Raw genomic sequence first — 14,358 nt, forward strand, 5'->3', positions numbered from 1 at the left:
GTAATAAAGCTTTCTTACGCAATTACTAGTCAACTTCTTAGCATGGAAGAAGCTGTTTAGAAACTGCACTAAAAAAAAAAGCCAAAAAAAAAAAAAGTCTTCTCACAGCAAGCAGGAAGCAAAAGTTTCTATGATTACTTGGCACTGTAGCCTGTACATGCAGTCTATGGTTAGCATACACTTCTGCTTCTAAGTTCTTTAAGAAACGACTGATTTGCATAACCGGAACACTCCTAGATGAACGACCAATCTAGCTGTGGATGCCCAGAATTGGTTCCTGGCTAATATGACCGTCATGGAAAGCCATCTTGAAACCTAGAGCATGTTCTCTAGAGTTTGAGGGTTCCCTGAAGTATGACCACTGCTCGCCCAGCGATGTCCACTCTGTTGTCCCTCAGTTCCAGCTCTAGTTCTCCGCCGCGTCTGGAGCACTGGTATGCTGGGAATGCGAACATGGATGAGTGTTGTACGTTAACTTTGATCATTGTGTCATGAGTTGATTTCACAAGATCTACAGCTCTCAAACTGTGTAGTGGTAATTTCTAATTCAGACTACAATTATGTTTTGACATTGAAAATAATCCACTGCTGCTTCACTTCTGTGCCTTTTTCCCCTTTTTGGTTAAAAACTAAAAATTGATCAGACCTCGATACCTACCCAACATTTTCTTCTTGCCTAGTTTCTCAGCCCAGTAGGCAGCAAGGACTGTATGCGCAGAGCCTTTGAGAAAGAAGATCCATTCTTTATCGTCAAATTAAAAAAGAGGCAGGGGTATATTTACGTCTATAGCAATCCACAGCAGTTGCACTGAACCCGAGGGTCTGTGCTCTGCATTTGTACGTGGGTTTCCCTGCTTGCTAGATCCCACCCCGGTCGAGTTTACCCGTCACCGGGTCTTCTGGGATTCCGTGCCAGGGGGCAAAGTTGCGGGAGAAGAAATCGTATCCCGGCGGTGAGGCGGCGGCCCCTCTGATCGTGACGACGATGCTTTTAACTTTTCCACTGTGATCGCTTCTCAGCAGGGTCTCAGCCACGGGGTTCAAAGACGCAAGTGCTGCCCTGCAAACAACAACCTTTTGGTTAGATGTTTGTATACTTTTTTTTGGTAAGACTCCTGCACGTCTGAAAATAGAATAGCACCTCTCGTACATTATTCAAAACAAAGTGGACATCATGATGAATCTAACATGCAGTATACACAATCGCTAATTCAAAATAACGTTTAACGACTCCGTTCACAAACGAATGTTCCACACTTTCATACACAATTGATCACGTTGAAAATATAATGGATACCGTTTTTAAAAATAATTTGAAATTAATTTTTTTTTACTTATAGTTTGCCTTTTCGAAAATGTTTTATTTAAACGTGTATTCTCTTTTGTACATATTACTATTGCTGTTTAATAATGCAAAAGTATTTCATGTCCACTTGCCCGATTAATCGACAGAGTGATCAGCAGAGTAGTCAATTAATAAAACAATCGACCAGTGCGCCCTACTCTGCATATGGCATTTCCGAAGGCATATTCCCTCAGTTGTATTTGACAGTACGTGAACCTGCACAGGTACCTGTCACACGTGTCCGCCAGACACAGCAAGAGCTTCTTCGTAGTCTTACAGTAGCACACCTCCTGCACGGGCGCGGCCCCCACAGCTGCCTGTACCGTGACACGCGCATTCGGTTGGGCTATGACGCTAAAATAGACTCGCCTCAGATTACCATTTTTTGCAGGTAATTTTATTTCCTTTGATTTTATATATAAAGGGAAATGGAAAAAAAAAATGGTGTGGAAAAAGGGCCGTGGTCTCTTTGACACGTGATGAATTAGTAAACGCACCTTAATGAGGTCTTTGAATTCATTGCAGTCCTGCCAATAAAATGAGAGACGTGTTGAGCTGTAATAATCTGTATCCCTTCCACGGTACAGATGAGGACTGGTTTTTCAGAAGGAAATGTGTGAGAGTCGGGCAGCCTACCTGAACCTGTGGTCTGTTGAGGGGAAAGTCCATCACTAAAGACTCGCCACGCCGTCGGACCCGCAACTCTCCGCTCAGAGTCTCAAACGCCACGACAGGGTTGGTATTCTCTGTAGAGATTTATGCCATTTTTTTGCTGTGACGTTCATCACGGCGGACTGTGGTGAAAGCATGTCTGTGGTGGTGTGTACCGCATTACCTTTCTGGTAAAAGAGAACGGCTGCTGCGGCCAGCGTCGCGTGGCCACAGAGCGCAATCTCGTTTGTAGGGGTGAACCAGCGCAAACCCAGTCTCGCGCCTTTTAAAAAGAGCTCATGTTAGCATAGTTTCCTTTTCTTTTCTTAATGGCCTCGAGATTCGCTGATTTGGAGTAATGGAAGCCACTGTTAAGGCAATAAATGTACATACTATAGAGGCTATTTATTGCAGAGGTCTGTGCAAATCAGTCTTGTGCAGTTCGGTACCTGAACAGAAGTCATCTGTTGGTTTTAGCTTGGTGACGAATGCGGTCTCGGATAAATTCATCTCGGCAGCAATTTTCTGATAAAGCTCATCTTGCAGTTCCTAGTTTGTTACAAAGTTCTTTTGTTTTTATATATCCTGTAAGACAAACATTAATGAAGCATACTCACTGTGTTAAGAAACATCACTTACGTTCTCCAGAAGACAAACTGCTGCAGGATTGCCTTTGAATGGTAGATTAGTAAACGCATCAACTGTAAACACTGGAATCTCCATCAATAACCTTGAGAGCTTCTGTATTTAAATGAGTAAATAGACGGCTTGTTGTCTTATAGAATGCAGATTTTGCACATGCAGCATATTAGTGTAGCCAAGTAAGACTTTGACCTAGTAGTGGTCCGTTTTAAAGGAACAGGCTGCGTGGTTAAAAAATAATACTGTTAACGGTTAAAGGTTTATTTTTTTATTTTTATTCACACATCTGTCTAAAACCTGAAAGACTTGCTGGTATCTGTGAATAATATAGCTCATGCAAGCTCCTCCTTATAACTGTGTGTCCTTCTAAACTAGTAAACTAGTATGATTTAGGATAATGTCATGCTAGTTTGCCCATATGTTAAGCAATGTTTGTCTATATGCAAAACCATGTTTGCCCATATAAAAATCAAGGCGTATTTGACAGGCTAAGCCTTGTGAGGCTATGCAATAAATATAAGCATATTGTTGAGCCAACACAAGTTGTACTGAAAATACCATTAGGAGAGTATTTTTCACATCATTGAATCATTTTCTATAAATGGCTTCAGTAAAACCGCTGAAAATATACATTGCATCTTACAATAAATCAATCAAAATATTACAGTAGTTTTGATAGTTATTTTAACGAGGATTATTTATTCTACCTCTTTTCATCTCTTCTACATCCTCTTTCCAGCTCCATGTTTTGTGCAAATTGATCAGCTCACAAAAAACTTGCATTGTTACAGCATGCGTCTTTAAAGATAATTCAGTAGTAGGTTTAATCAACTTGAGATACGAGGGAAAGCTACCTATGACCTTGCTACCAACACATTTTACCTCTGGTGCAGTTCTCAGTAAAGGCCACAAACCACAATTTACTTTATTTTTTTAAATGACAAAAAAAAACAACCCCAAAACAAAACGGGATAGTTAAGTAAAGCACACACACACACACACACACACACACACACACACACATCACCTGGATGGTAAAACATGTTATAAACATACTAATCTAGCAAAATTAGAAGACAAGATTTAAATTAAATTCACAGCTACTATACAGATCAAGAATTTAACAATGAAAATTACTTTAAACCATTAAATAAGAGCTAAAGGTTGGTGGAGACGCACACAAGCTCTCGGTAGTCCTCACTGTGCTTCACAGCTTGACTCCACAGGTGACACCCCACAGCTCCACCGCTCAAAGGTCAGCCATCCCCGCAACCTGACTGTCCTCCTGGTCTCTTGACTGGCCACAGACTCTCCTTCGTGGTGGTTGTGTACGGGGTGAGTTGGTCTGTGCTGGATGCCGTGTTATTACCAGTTTTGACAGAAATAATGAAAGGTTTGCGCTTTTAAAAACTCTGGAAAAGGCTGGGAAGTCAAATGCAATGTAGAGTTTTTCAAAAAGGGATCTGGTGAAATACTAGTCAGTAGTTTAAACATGCTGCATTAGGGGATTTGGGTAATTGTTGAGGGCTTGTTACATTTATGCAGCTTTGAACATGACCACTTGGGGTATTAAAAGATATAATGAAGCATATGTGTTAAGTTATAACGTCTCCTATATAACTTGAATTGTGATTCAGATTTGGGTTGTGCAGAACTGTGCAAACTTTGCATTACAGATTCTAATATGTTACTGTGATAAACTGAGCATTCATTTTAAAAGATCCCAGAGATTTGGTCTAATTATAAAGTATTTTGCTTTGATTAAAATAGAGTTGATATAAAAATGGCTTATGTTTAAATGACACGAGTGTCATGTTAAAAAAGACATGAATGTCTAAATTTAGACATAATCTATGTTTAAAAATGTCAAACAAGCATCTTAATCTTTGATTCCCACATGCTGTGGTTGTGGGCTTTGCACTTGTGTTGTGACATTCCTCTGTTTTGAGTACTGTATGTTGCTTAGTTTATCCACAGGAACAGATAAAGGTGACAGTGTTTAGGGTATTTGTATTCGTGATTGTTTACAGATGTTACAAAAGTTCATTTGCTCTTGCAGGTTGTTGAAATCCATTTATATACAGTGCTAATTTCAGAGGAATTCCCAGGCATGCATCACCACACTAAGAACAAATCAACCCACAAGAAAAAGGTTGCTATAGTCGGAGGCGGTTTGGTAAGATAATGTGGTCTAATATCTGACACTACCATTGGCTGATTAACCTGACGGCATGGAGAATAATTGAAATCATAGTCAACCCACTTTTGTCTTACAAAAGTATTTTAAAATTTATGAAAGTAATCAGATTCATCAGTGTTAAAAAATAACTCTTAGACAGATTGTTCCAGACAGTATGTTTAATTCAAGACTAATATGATCTTAAAGTAAAATTGAAATCTGTCAACAAATCTTTAAAAAAATTAATAACGGGGAAAACTGCTGCTTCAACCCTGTCTGTCAGGGACGTTTCTACCAGTTTTGCGCACTGGGAATGGTTTTGCTTGTTTGTCTTTTTCATCTTCATCCATGTCTTTTGTATTGTTCCTTTATTTGTAAAGCACTTTGACTCGCCTTGTCTGTGAAGTGTACTACAAAAACAATCCTGCCATTTGGCCTTCTGGCTTGGCTAAATGATATTGTTAATGAATGTTGATTATTGATTGACTTGGTCATTGTAGAACATTTCAGTTTTTAATTGCTCAATCATTCCTGTGTTGCTTTGTCCTGCTGAGTGTTGACTGGTGAACCTTCTCGACTACTGCATTCTGGAGCCCTTTCAAAGTGTTCGTTACCCTCTCGGGCTGTCCCCTTTTTGAGTGACGGTCCTGTCTAGCCACTCCATAGAACAATACAATGAATACTCATGTAAACAACATTTTTCAGTCAGTTATTCGTCACAGAATATTTTATTTCAGAAAACTTCTTTAATTGATACATTTTGAAGTTGAATCTTTTGAAATAAATTATAGCTGCACAAAATATCCAACTATCATTTGGAAATTGGCTGAATTGGATGATTTATAAGGCGGTTGAGTGCTGTGCAGAAACACTTTGGTCTTCAGATGATCACACTCATGTGGATATAATATCCTTGCCTAAAACAAATTTATAGTACTTTTAATATTACTTTGAGTCTGCTGAATGAAAGACAATGGGCTATATAATTAATAATCTATAAAATGATGATAAAACTACAAATTATTGATGTCGGAATCATATTATATTGGTAAAGGTTTGTGCTAGATAGAAGTTTATTTATATGTTTGTATTAAAATATGGAATGATATTAAAGTTCTTTTCCAGTATTAAAAACACTTTTCTCTCTCTTGCCTTCCACTGGAATCCGTTTAGGTTGGTGCGTTAAATGCGTCCTTCTTTGCAAAGAGAGGATTTGAGGTTGTGCTTTTTGAATCCCGAGAAGGTAAAGACATCTCACTTCATCGTCAGGCATGGTAAAGTTGAACGCCTTGTACATTTCCAGGTGATAGACTACAACTATGTTTAACCTTTTTGTCTTGTCAGATATTCGTTATGCCAAGACAGTGCAGGGCAGGAGCATTAATCTAGCCCTCTCCTACAGGGGGCGCCAAGCTTTGAGCCACATTGGCATAGAAGAGAAGGTATGTATGGGACTTTAGGTCTGAAAAGTTGGAATGCCCAAACCCAGCCTTCATAAGCTCAGGTTAATGAAATGCTCCCAAATGATGTCAAAATTATGAAATATTCATTTTCCCCCATGTTACTTTCTTCGGACAGGATATCATAATTTATTGGTTAATTTTACTACAATAATTTTTTATTTTGCAATTCCTATTAGAGCTCTCATCTTAGCTATGCTTATTGTGGAAACATTAGAAGCAGTTGCCCTTGAATGTGGTTTGTCAGTTCATGTGAGCACAATTAGCCAATGGAAATTTTTTTTTTTTTTAATGAAGTCTATTTAGTAGTATGAGAGGCATTGACTGAAAGGTAACACAGGACATTGAAGGCACTGAGGCACACCCTGTTTTGTTATTTCTAATCAATCATACAGATTCACTATTGAGTTTGGATCATTTTAATTATTTGCATTAGTGTTTAATACAACGACTTACTGTTCTGGTCTATGAATTATAGATTGTCTCCCAGGGCATCCCAATGCATGGTCGTATGATCCACAGTACGAGTGGGAAATGTTCCCCCATACCTTATGGGAAGAAGGGCCAGGTAACTCTCTCTCTCTCTCCTCTCTCTCTCTCTCCTCCCTCTCTCTCTCTCTCTCTCTCTCTCTCTCTCTCTCTCTCTCTCTCTCTGTACTTTTCTGTGCAAGTCTAAATATGGACTAATACATAAATAAAGTAAACGAATCCACTTTAATCTGACTTCCATGCGGCTCAGATGGACATCAGAGCAGTCTGGCTGGTAACATTACGATATAATGAGCTCATGTTGTGTCATTAGGTCATCATGCTATCTGTCTAGCATGAAGTCATTTATTATTTCACATTGATATGTAGTATGGATCTAAATAAATAAATAAATATAATATAATATATAACTTCATTAAGAAGTGATATGTTGACTAAATGAATGGACTTTCTTCCTGTCATGCGTTTGGATTGTTGTAATATATTCTTATATACCCATTTCTACAGAATGACATAAAGGTTCTATGATGAAATGCACACGTGCACATACCCCACTAAGTGCACATATGTGACAGCAAATCGTGACCTCAGCTCTTCCCTCTGAGTCAATGCAACTGCCGTGATTTCATCATACCCATTGTTAATCATTGTCAGAGTGAGCGCAGATTAGGTACATTAGCTATTATGACTTTGAACTCTTCTTGCATGGCTTTTAACTTTATCAGGAATATTATTACTAATTTAATAACCGACCAGAAAATCATGTGATTGATTGCCCTGTGTGCTTTCACTGAAGCTGGAGACATGAGTTATGTATATACTGTATAGTTAGGTATATACTGAGTTATGTTATGTATACATTTGTAATTTATATTGACAGTTTAAAAGCAGGCCCACTTTGTACCTGAGGACATCCCTGAATCCACACACAAAACAGCTGTGTACGTCACACGTTTCGGTTTGTGTCTAGTGATGAGCAGGCTCATTTGTGGTTAATTGGCTAGTGGTGAGTATAATTACAGAAGCAAGCAGCATTTGGGACTTCTCTGGACCCTGGACCTTCTCCAAGACATGAAGTTGCATTTAAATCATCAGCTTATTAGGGCTTCTTGTTAATTGTCTTACTGAGAGGGATTGTAACAGCGCTAGAGTGGAAGAAAATGACAGAGAGACTGACAGACTTCCACAGAAAGGCTAAAACAATCTGTAATCACAGTGTGACTGGAAATGGGCTTTTTTGTAGTGTTTTTAAATGCAGGTGCTTAGTCACTGCATTAAAGTTCACCCTATGTAAAAGAACAGGTGTATAACAGGATAATCCGAGTGGAGACCTGTTTCACTTTGGATTGTTGTTAACACAGGGAGAGGTAGTTCCACATCAATATGATGGCCCTTCATACATATCAGTGATGTTGATTTCTGGAAAGGAGATGTGGGTTCTCTGTGTTAAATTGATCAAAATTGACTGTTGAGGAAAATCAAATCTTTTCCTTTCAGTACATCCTCTCTGTGGGCAGAGCCAACCTCAATAAGGAGCTACTTACAGGTAGTCAAATATATTCATCAGTCAAACCTATTTATTATCCTCATACAGTGCTAATAACCATGAAATGATCTGAAATATACCTATTTGGAAATACTCTCTTCCCAAAAAACATACGGGGGAAGGAAATTACTACATACATTACTACTAAGTGTCTGTAAACATTTTTTGTGTCCTGAACCTGCACATATGATTGAGTGAGAGCGCTTTTCCTGTGAATTTGAGACTGGAAGTTGTTCTGTCAGAGCTGTGTTGAGTGGTTTTCAGTGGCAGCTGTGTGTCACCCCCCACAGTGGCTGAAGCCTATCCAAACACAGAGCTGAACTTCAGTCACAAACTGCTCGACTGGAGCCCAGAAACGGGGACCATGACCTTTCTCGGGTAAATAGTCTCAGCTTTTTTTTTTTTTTTTTGACCTGTTTACATGATTATTTCTCCAGTTTTATTCTTGTAATGTTGTAGTACTATGATACTGCAGTCAGGTTTTGCAACATATCTCACTGATGTTCCTCTCGCGTAGAAATGGTCTCTATGTGCTCGTAGTATATGAGCATAGACAACCAAACAGCTCCTTAGTAAATGCTGTTAGTGTTTTTCCATCTTGTAGACGTTCTTGTAGATGTTCTCCGTGTTGGTTTGTAGGCCTGATGGGACTGAGAGGGACGTCCAGGCTGATCTCATCGTGGGCTGCGACGGGGCCTTCTCTGCCACCCGGAAGCAGTTTTTGCGTCGGAGTCGCTATAATTACAGCCAGACCTACATCCCCCATGGCTACCTGGAGCTCACCATGCCTCCCAGGAACGGGGACGTAAGTGCCGCCTGCCCATGCCTCTTCGTCTCCCAGTCTGTCTGTGTCTGTCACTTAATAAAAGCATATATGATGTATTTGTTCTTTGTGTTCATTGGAGTGTAGCAAAGCTAAGCTGGTGAGTGATGTGCACGAGTCTCACCTGTGTGTGTGTATATGTGGTCATAGTTGTGTCTGTGTCTATGATCAGTTTGCAATGAAGCCCAATTTTCTCCACATCTGGCCCAGAAACACTTTCATGATGATTGCTCTGCCCAACATGGTAAGTGTAAATCTCTTAAAAATCTCATTTTGTTCTGTGGTCAAAAACTGACCATTTGATAAACACAGTATCTGATTGGCAACAGCTAGGCTGTAGTCTCTAACTGTACACCTACAAGTTTTCTAATGAGAGAGGGCGCGAGAGAGTGAGACAGAGAGAAAGAAAAAGAGTGAAAAAGAGAGTGAGTGAGTGGCACAGAAAGACTAAAATAGAAATGGAGTCAAAGGGAAAATAACTTGTAATCACAGTGTGACTGGTAATGTACTCTTGTGTGCAGTGCTTTTAAATGCAGGTACAGGATAAGGGTTACCGTTTTAAAATGTGCTTATTGTGCGTTTTAAAGGACAAGACGTTCACCTGCACACTCTTCATGCCCTTCGAGAATTACGAGAAGATCACCACGGGAGAAGAACTGATCAACTTCTTTCAGAAGTACTTTTCCGATTCCATCCCTCTGATAGGAGTGTAAGGAATGTCCCGTCTCCGCCTCCTACCCACCGCGCCGTCTTGTGTCGCTGTGTCCCAGGAGGTACTCAGAACTCCTTGGCAGTGAAGTGTGAAATTGCAGGCTAGGAAATACACTGACCTCAGTTATGAGTTTTTCACTGTAAAGAGCACCAGATGCTACAGGTGAGAGGTAGAGATTGAAGAAACCACTGAGCTGTGCAACTAATTTAAATGCACGCGGATATGAAACTATTTGCCTCTGAAAACAGCTGAATGTACTACGCAGTGTTTGATGGCCTGTAAAACACCAGAGAGGGTTGTTCAATTTTTTTTGGCACAACACAAAATTTTAATTGGCCTCGTTGTCGCTTTCCGTGCATCACTGACAGCCATTCTTGTTTTAACTGGCCTTGGACATTACATTACACTACTGTTTGCGTTAGTTTTCAGTAACAAAACATGGTTCTGCAAATTGTGGCAACACGTCTTTTTTGGTGTTGGTGTAAGGCATGGTGGTATTGGAACAGCCACAGCTATGGGGAATGTTTGTGCTTGCACATCAGCGGCTTATTTTAGGCTGTGAGTTATTGACTCGTTGTTCGGAGCAGAATGCATCAAAACGTGTGGGCTGAGGCTTCGAATGTGAGCGTTATTATCTATATTAAAGGTACATTTTAAATTCCGAGTCTAATAAGACTCAATTTCCATTAATAAGACTCAATTTTCGAATAAATATTATACACCGTTTACAAGACTTGGTGTCCTTGCCTTTCATCTAGAATACTATCAGAAACAGATGATGTCCTTGAGAAAAATCAAAGAAGTGGTAGCTTGGCATAATTTATTTTTTGCGTTACATGCTTATTAAAGTGAATTCACCTGGAAAGTAGAAAGCCTGAGACATGAGGAAGAAGGTTTGCATCCTCTGGTCCTGACCATGGCACGCTCTTGTCCAGTGATGCTCTGAGGAGGGACTTCTTCCGCCTGCCTGCTCAGGCCATGGTGTCGGTGAAGTGCTCCCCGTACCACCTGCTGGACAAGTGCTTGCTCTTAGGTGACGCAGCCCACGCTGTGGTGCCGTTCTACGGCCAGGGTATGAATGCGGTGAGTAGATCGTGGCGTGGGCGAGACGGGCCTGGGAGGAGCCAGCCATCTCTAACCCAGACCCATAATCTACAATGTTACCATCCTCAGGGCTTTGAAGACTGCCTGGTTTTTAATGAGATAATGGACGAGTTAAATGAAGACTTTGGTAAGTCTGTTTTAATAAGCACTACACAAGCACCCTCAGGTAATCTACTCCCAATGGAGTAAAGTAGTAAATGTGTAAAGCTGTACTTTGTGTAAAATCTTTTGTCCAGACTTGAATATTCTATTCACATTAAGCAGACTTTGACTTGTTTAGATATTATTTAACTTGTGATTTTGATCATTGGAGGCATTTCCTGTAAGAGCAGATTCTTTAGCAAAGTCTTGTGTCGTAGCTGAACAGTGCTGTTTGTCGGAGGAATTCATAAATCACTTTTCTTACTTGTGTGGGGTTTTCTGCAGCTGCCGTGCTCCCAGAATACTCAAGAGTCCGTGTTCCAGATGATCATGCCATCGCGGACTTGGCTATGTACAACTATATTGAGGTAATATAGTTTCTTTACTTACCAATACAATGTGCAAAGGGAGTCTTGTGTCCGTGGTATATACTGTAAGGACAGGTTTCATTTTACAGTAGCCACTTACTGACACAACTTGGTCCGTTGCACTGGACAGTAAGCTCTCCTCTTAAGAGTGAATTACCTGGGTTTGACGCATCTGCATGGTAAAGCAGCATCACAGTACCTGTCTCTACATTGCACTGTTAAGCACATGGAGAAGAGAACTTAATGCAAGTGCTGTGGAGAGGATTTCAAGTTGACTGGGCTTTTGAAACAATTCATGTCTCTTCTATAATTATTATATATTTGCATCTAGACCATCCTGTTAGACAAATGTGAGTTGTTTGAACAGCACTCCCAGAAGTGCTAATACAATTCATGGACTTGGGGCTGAATTATAATTATTATTATTAGCTATTGAATATTAGCATGTGTAGGTGAGTGCTTTGTCATGGAAATTGTTTGTCTTTGTTTTCATGTGTCTTAGATGAGATCACACGTGAATTCCAGGTATTTCCTATTCCGCAAATATTTGGACAACGCACTCCACTTTATCATGCCAAGGACAATCATCCCGTTGTATACCATGGTAAGCCAGGCTCTGGGTCTTTTTCCTCTCACATGTGTTCTTCACTGGAAGGGTTCAGTGTCTCTCATTCGTCATTCTTTTTTAATTTTTCCCTCAGGTCACCTTCACCAGAACACGCTATCATGAAGCTGTGATCCACTGGAAATGGCAGAACAAGGTGATCTCAAAAATATTAATAAGTGTGTGTGCGCGCGTTTGTGTGTGTGTGTGCGCGCGTTTGTGTGTGTGTGCGCGCGTTTGTGTGTGTGTGTGCGCGCGTTTGTGTGTGTGTGCGCGCGCGTTTGTGTGTGTGTGCGCGCGCGTTTGTGTGTGTGTGTGTGCGCGCGCGTGTGTGTGTGCGCGTGCACAAACAGGCAAAGGCTTTGCCATTGATTGTCCTGGTTGCTTTCACAAAACCTCATTTTAATTTACTGCTGTGGAGTCCCCTAAAGCCCTTTCTGAACACAAGCTGCCTGGAAGCTGACAGGTTCTTCACTAAGGGGAAAGGCAGCCACTAAGCCTGTGGGAGACGGAGACAGCTCACCAACCACTTTAGTTTGTGGCAGAAAAGGTCATTGTGCCATTTTACTCAGATGGGCTGACAACATCTGCGTTGAATGACACAGCTGACATCCAGTGTCGTATCCCAGATCTGCTCGTGCCATTGCACTGTTTTGTTGACCATGGGATGTAACCCAGCTGGAGGCTGCTGCAGCAACAAACATCAAAATATCCTTTTTTTTAAAAAAACATTATTTGCCAGGTGGTCCTTAGCTGGAATAGGTATTCCTCAGAAAAATCAGATTCCTTCCAAAAGCCACATTATACATGTTTTCCTTATGTACTGCAACTGTGGGCTAATCCAGTGTGGCATTAAAAGTGTCTCCTGTGCTCTACAGGTGATCACTCAGGGGCTGTGGATCTTTGGGACAGTTTCAGTAATAGGAGGGGTATGTCTGCTTCTCAAAATCGGTCCCAAAAAGCCCAGCGTTGCGGTGGAGCAGCTCTGGAATCGGGGCCTTGCCCTCAAGTTCTTCCAAAACTAAGTGTCCAGGAAGTGCCCATCATCGGGTGATACTAAAGCTCTCTTTGATCCCAGTGGGAGCTCCGTCTTTTTCATTCTATCTTCAGTCTAAAATTTGGAGACATTAATAATGCTCCATGAACGTGAATTACAGCTAATCAATTTGGGCAGAAAATGAGGTCAGTGGGTGTAATTGTATTCAGGGAAATGACGTTGTTTATTAAGGTTTTGATTAAACAGTGGCCGGAAGGCTGGTCTGGACTGTGGCTTTATAGAACAGTCCTTTGCAGCTGTAAATCCAAGCAATATAATTAGGTATTGGCAGTAATGCGACAGATATTACTCTAGTTCATTACAATGGCCATTCATTACAAGTTGTTTAGCTCATTATCATTTAGCCTAGGAGTGGCTCAGTTTGTATCCTGTATAACATTTAAGGTTTTGTCATTGTGAAACAGAATCTTTCCTCATGTTTGTGTTGAACCTTTTCAGAATAAAATCGTATTTGAGTAAGTACATTTTGCAGTTGAAACATCCTTCATCAACGTTACAGCTCACCGGTCTCTGCTGTTTTCCATCCATGTGCCTGTGTGTCCCTGGTTTCCCATCCTGCTTCTTATATCAAGTGAGACAGTGTTGGACCATCCTTCTGAGTTGGAGTCAGGCAGCTCCCATTACCCCAATGTTTTAAATAACACACCTGCATGGGCCGATGGCCCCAGCACACTCTGTGCGTGTGCTTTCCGCGGCGGCAGTGCTAAAGCACCCTGCTATGTTCAGCACCGCACAAAACGGGGCTGCGTGGGCCGTTGGAAACAGTGAAGCTGGTCTTGCTTCTTCTTAATCTTGAGCTTGTTTACCTCTGGGTTTGCCTCTTTCTGCTGTTAATAAAGCCAAGTAAGTCATCTCACGGTGACTGCGCACAGCTTGAACTTGGCGATGAGAGAGGTCCAGTTAAATGGAACTGGACAAAATCTTGTGTATCTGAATTAAAGGTCTTTTTATTGGTTCTGTTCATGAAGATTGCCTTCCAGTACAAATGTGCATTTTCTGTTTAGAAAGCCCTTCTGACCATTTCACAGACAGATAGTGAAGGAGCCACTGACCCCTTTCGTGTTTGTGAGCCAGCATCTGTGGGGAACACTGGACAAGGAATGCTAGAAGCTAACTGTCCTGTTACGTGTTTGAACAGTTCTAAGTTACGTTCTTTAGGCCAGTGCTGCAGCTTATGAACTGTAGTAGATGGAGGGACAGTCATAGCTGTGAATTGCACACTGATTTAAGATCAGAA

At 40.9% G+C, this 14,358-nt stretch overlaps 2 protein-coding genes across 2 annotated transcripts; one reads left to right on the plus strand and one right to left on the minus strand.

Annotated features, from left to right (window-relative positions):
• Window positions 1-113: 113 nt before the first annotated feature.
• pbld (phenazine biosynthesis like protein domain containing) lies at window positions 114-2,779 on the minus strand. The gene is made up of 9 exons (XM_027014148.2): window positions 2,636-2,779; window positions 2,446-2,545; window positions 2,181-2,279; window positions 1,982-2,091; window positions 1,843-1,872; window positions 1,574-1,662; window positions 885-1,060; window positions 659-721; window positions 114-439 (listed from the first exon to the last, which is right to left on the minus strand). Exons 1-9 carry the CDS (start codon window positions 2,717-2,719, stop codon window positions 330-332), a joined length of 861 nt encoding a protein of 286 aa, XP_026869949.1. The 5' UTR covers window positions 2,720-2,779; the 3' UTR covers window positions 114-329.
• On the plus strand, window positions 2,013-13,364 carry LOC113579909 (kynurenine 3-monooxygenase). Its single transcript, XM_027014147.2, has 17 exons — window positions 2,013-2,080; window positions 3,865-3,973; window positions 4,698-4,814; window positions 5,991-6,060; window positions 6,162-6,259; window positions 6,756-6,845; window positions 8,264-8,312; window positions 8,603-8,690; window positions 8,952-9,117; window positions 9,308-9,379; window positions 9,723-9,844; window positions 10,783-10,930; window positions 11,021-11,078; window positions 11,378-11,460; window positions 11,963-12,064; window positions 12,162-12,221; window positions 12,943-13,364. Exons 3-17 carry the CDS (start codon window positions 4,749-4,751, stop codon window positions 13,087-13,089), a joined length of 1,419 nt encoding a protein of 472 aa, XP_026869948.2. The 5' UTR covers window positions 2,013-2,080; window positions 3,865-3,973; window positions 4,698-4,748; the 3' UTR covers window positions 13,090-13,364.
• Window positions 13,365-14,358: the final 994 nt, after the last annotated feature.

This window comes from Electrophorus electricus, chromosome 11 (assembly GCF_013358815.1).
Source record: "Electrophorus electricus isolate fEleEle1 chromosome 11, fEleEle1.pri, whole genome shotgun sequence".
Taxonomy (NCBI): Eukaryota; Metazoa; Chordata; class Actinopteri; order Gymnotiformes; family Gymnotidae; genus Electrophorus; species Electrophorus electricus.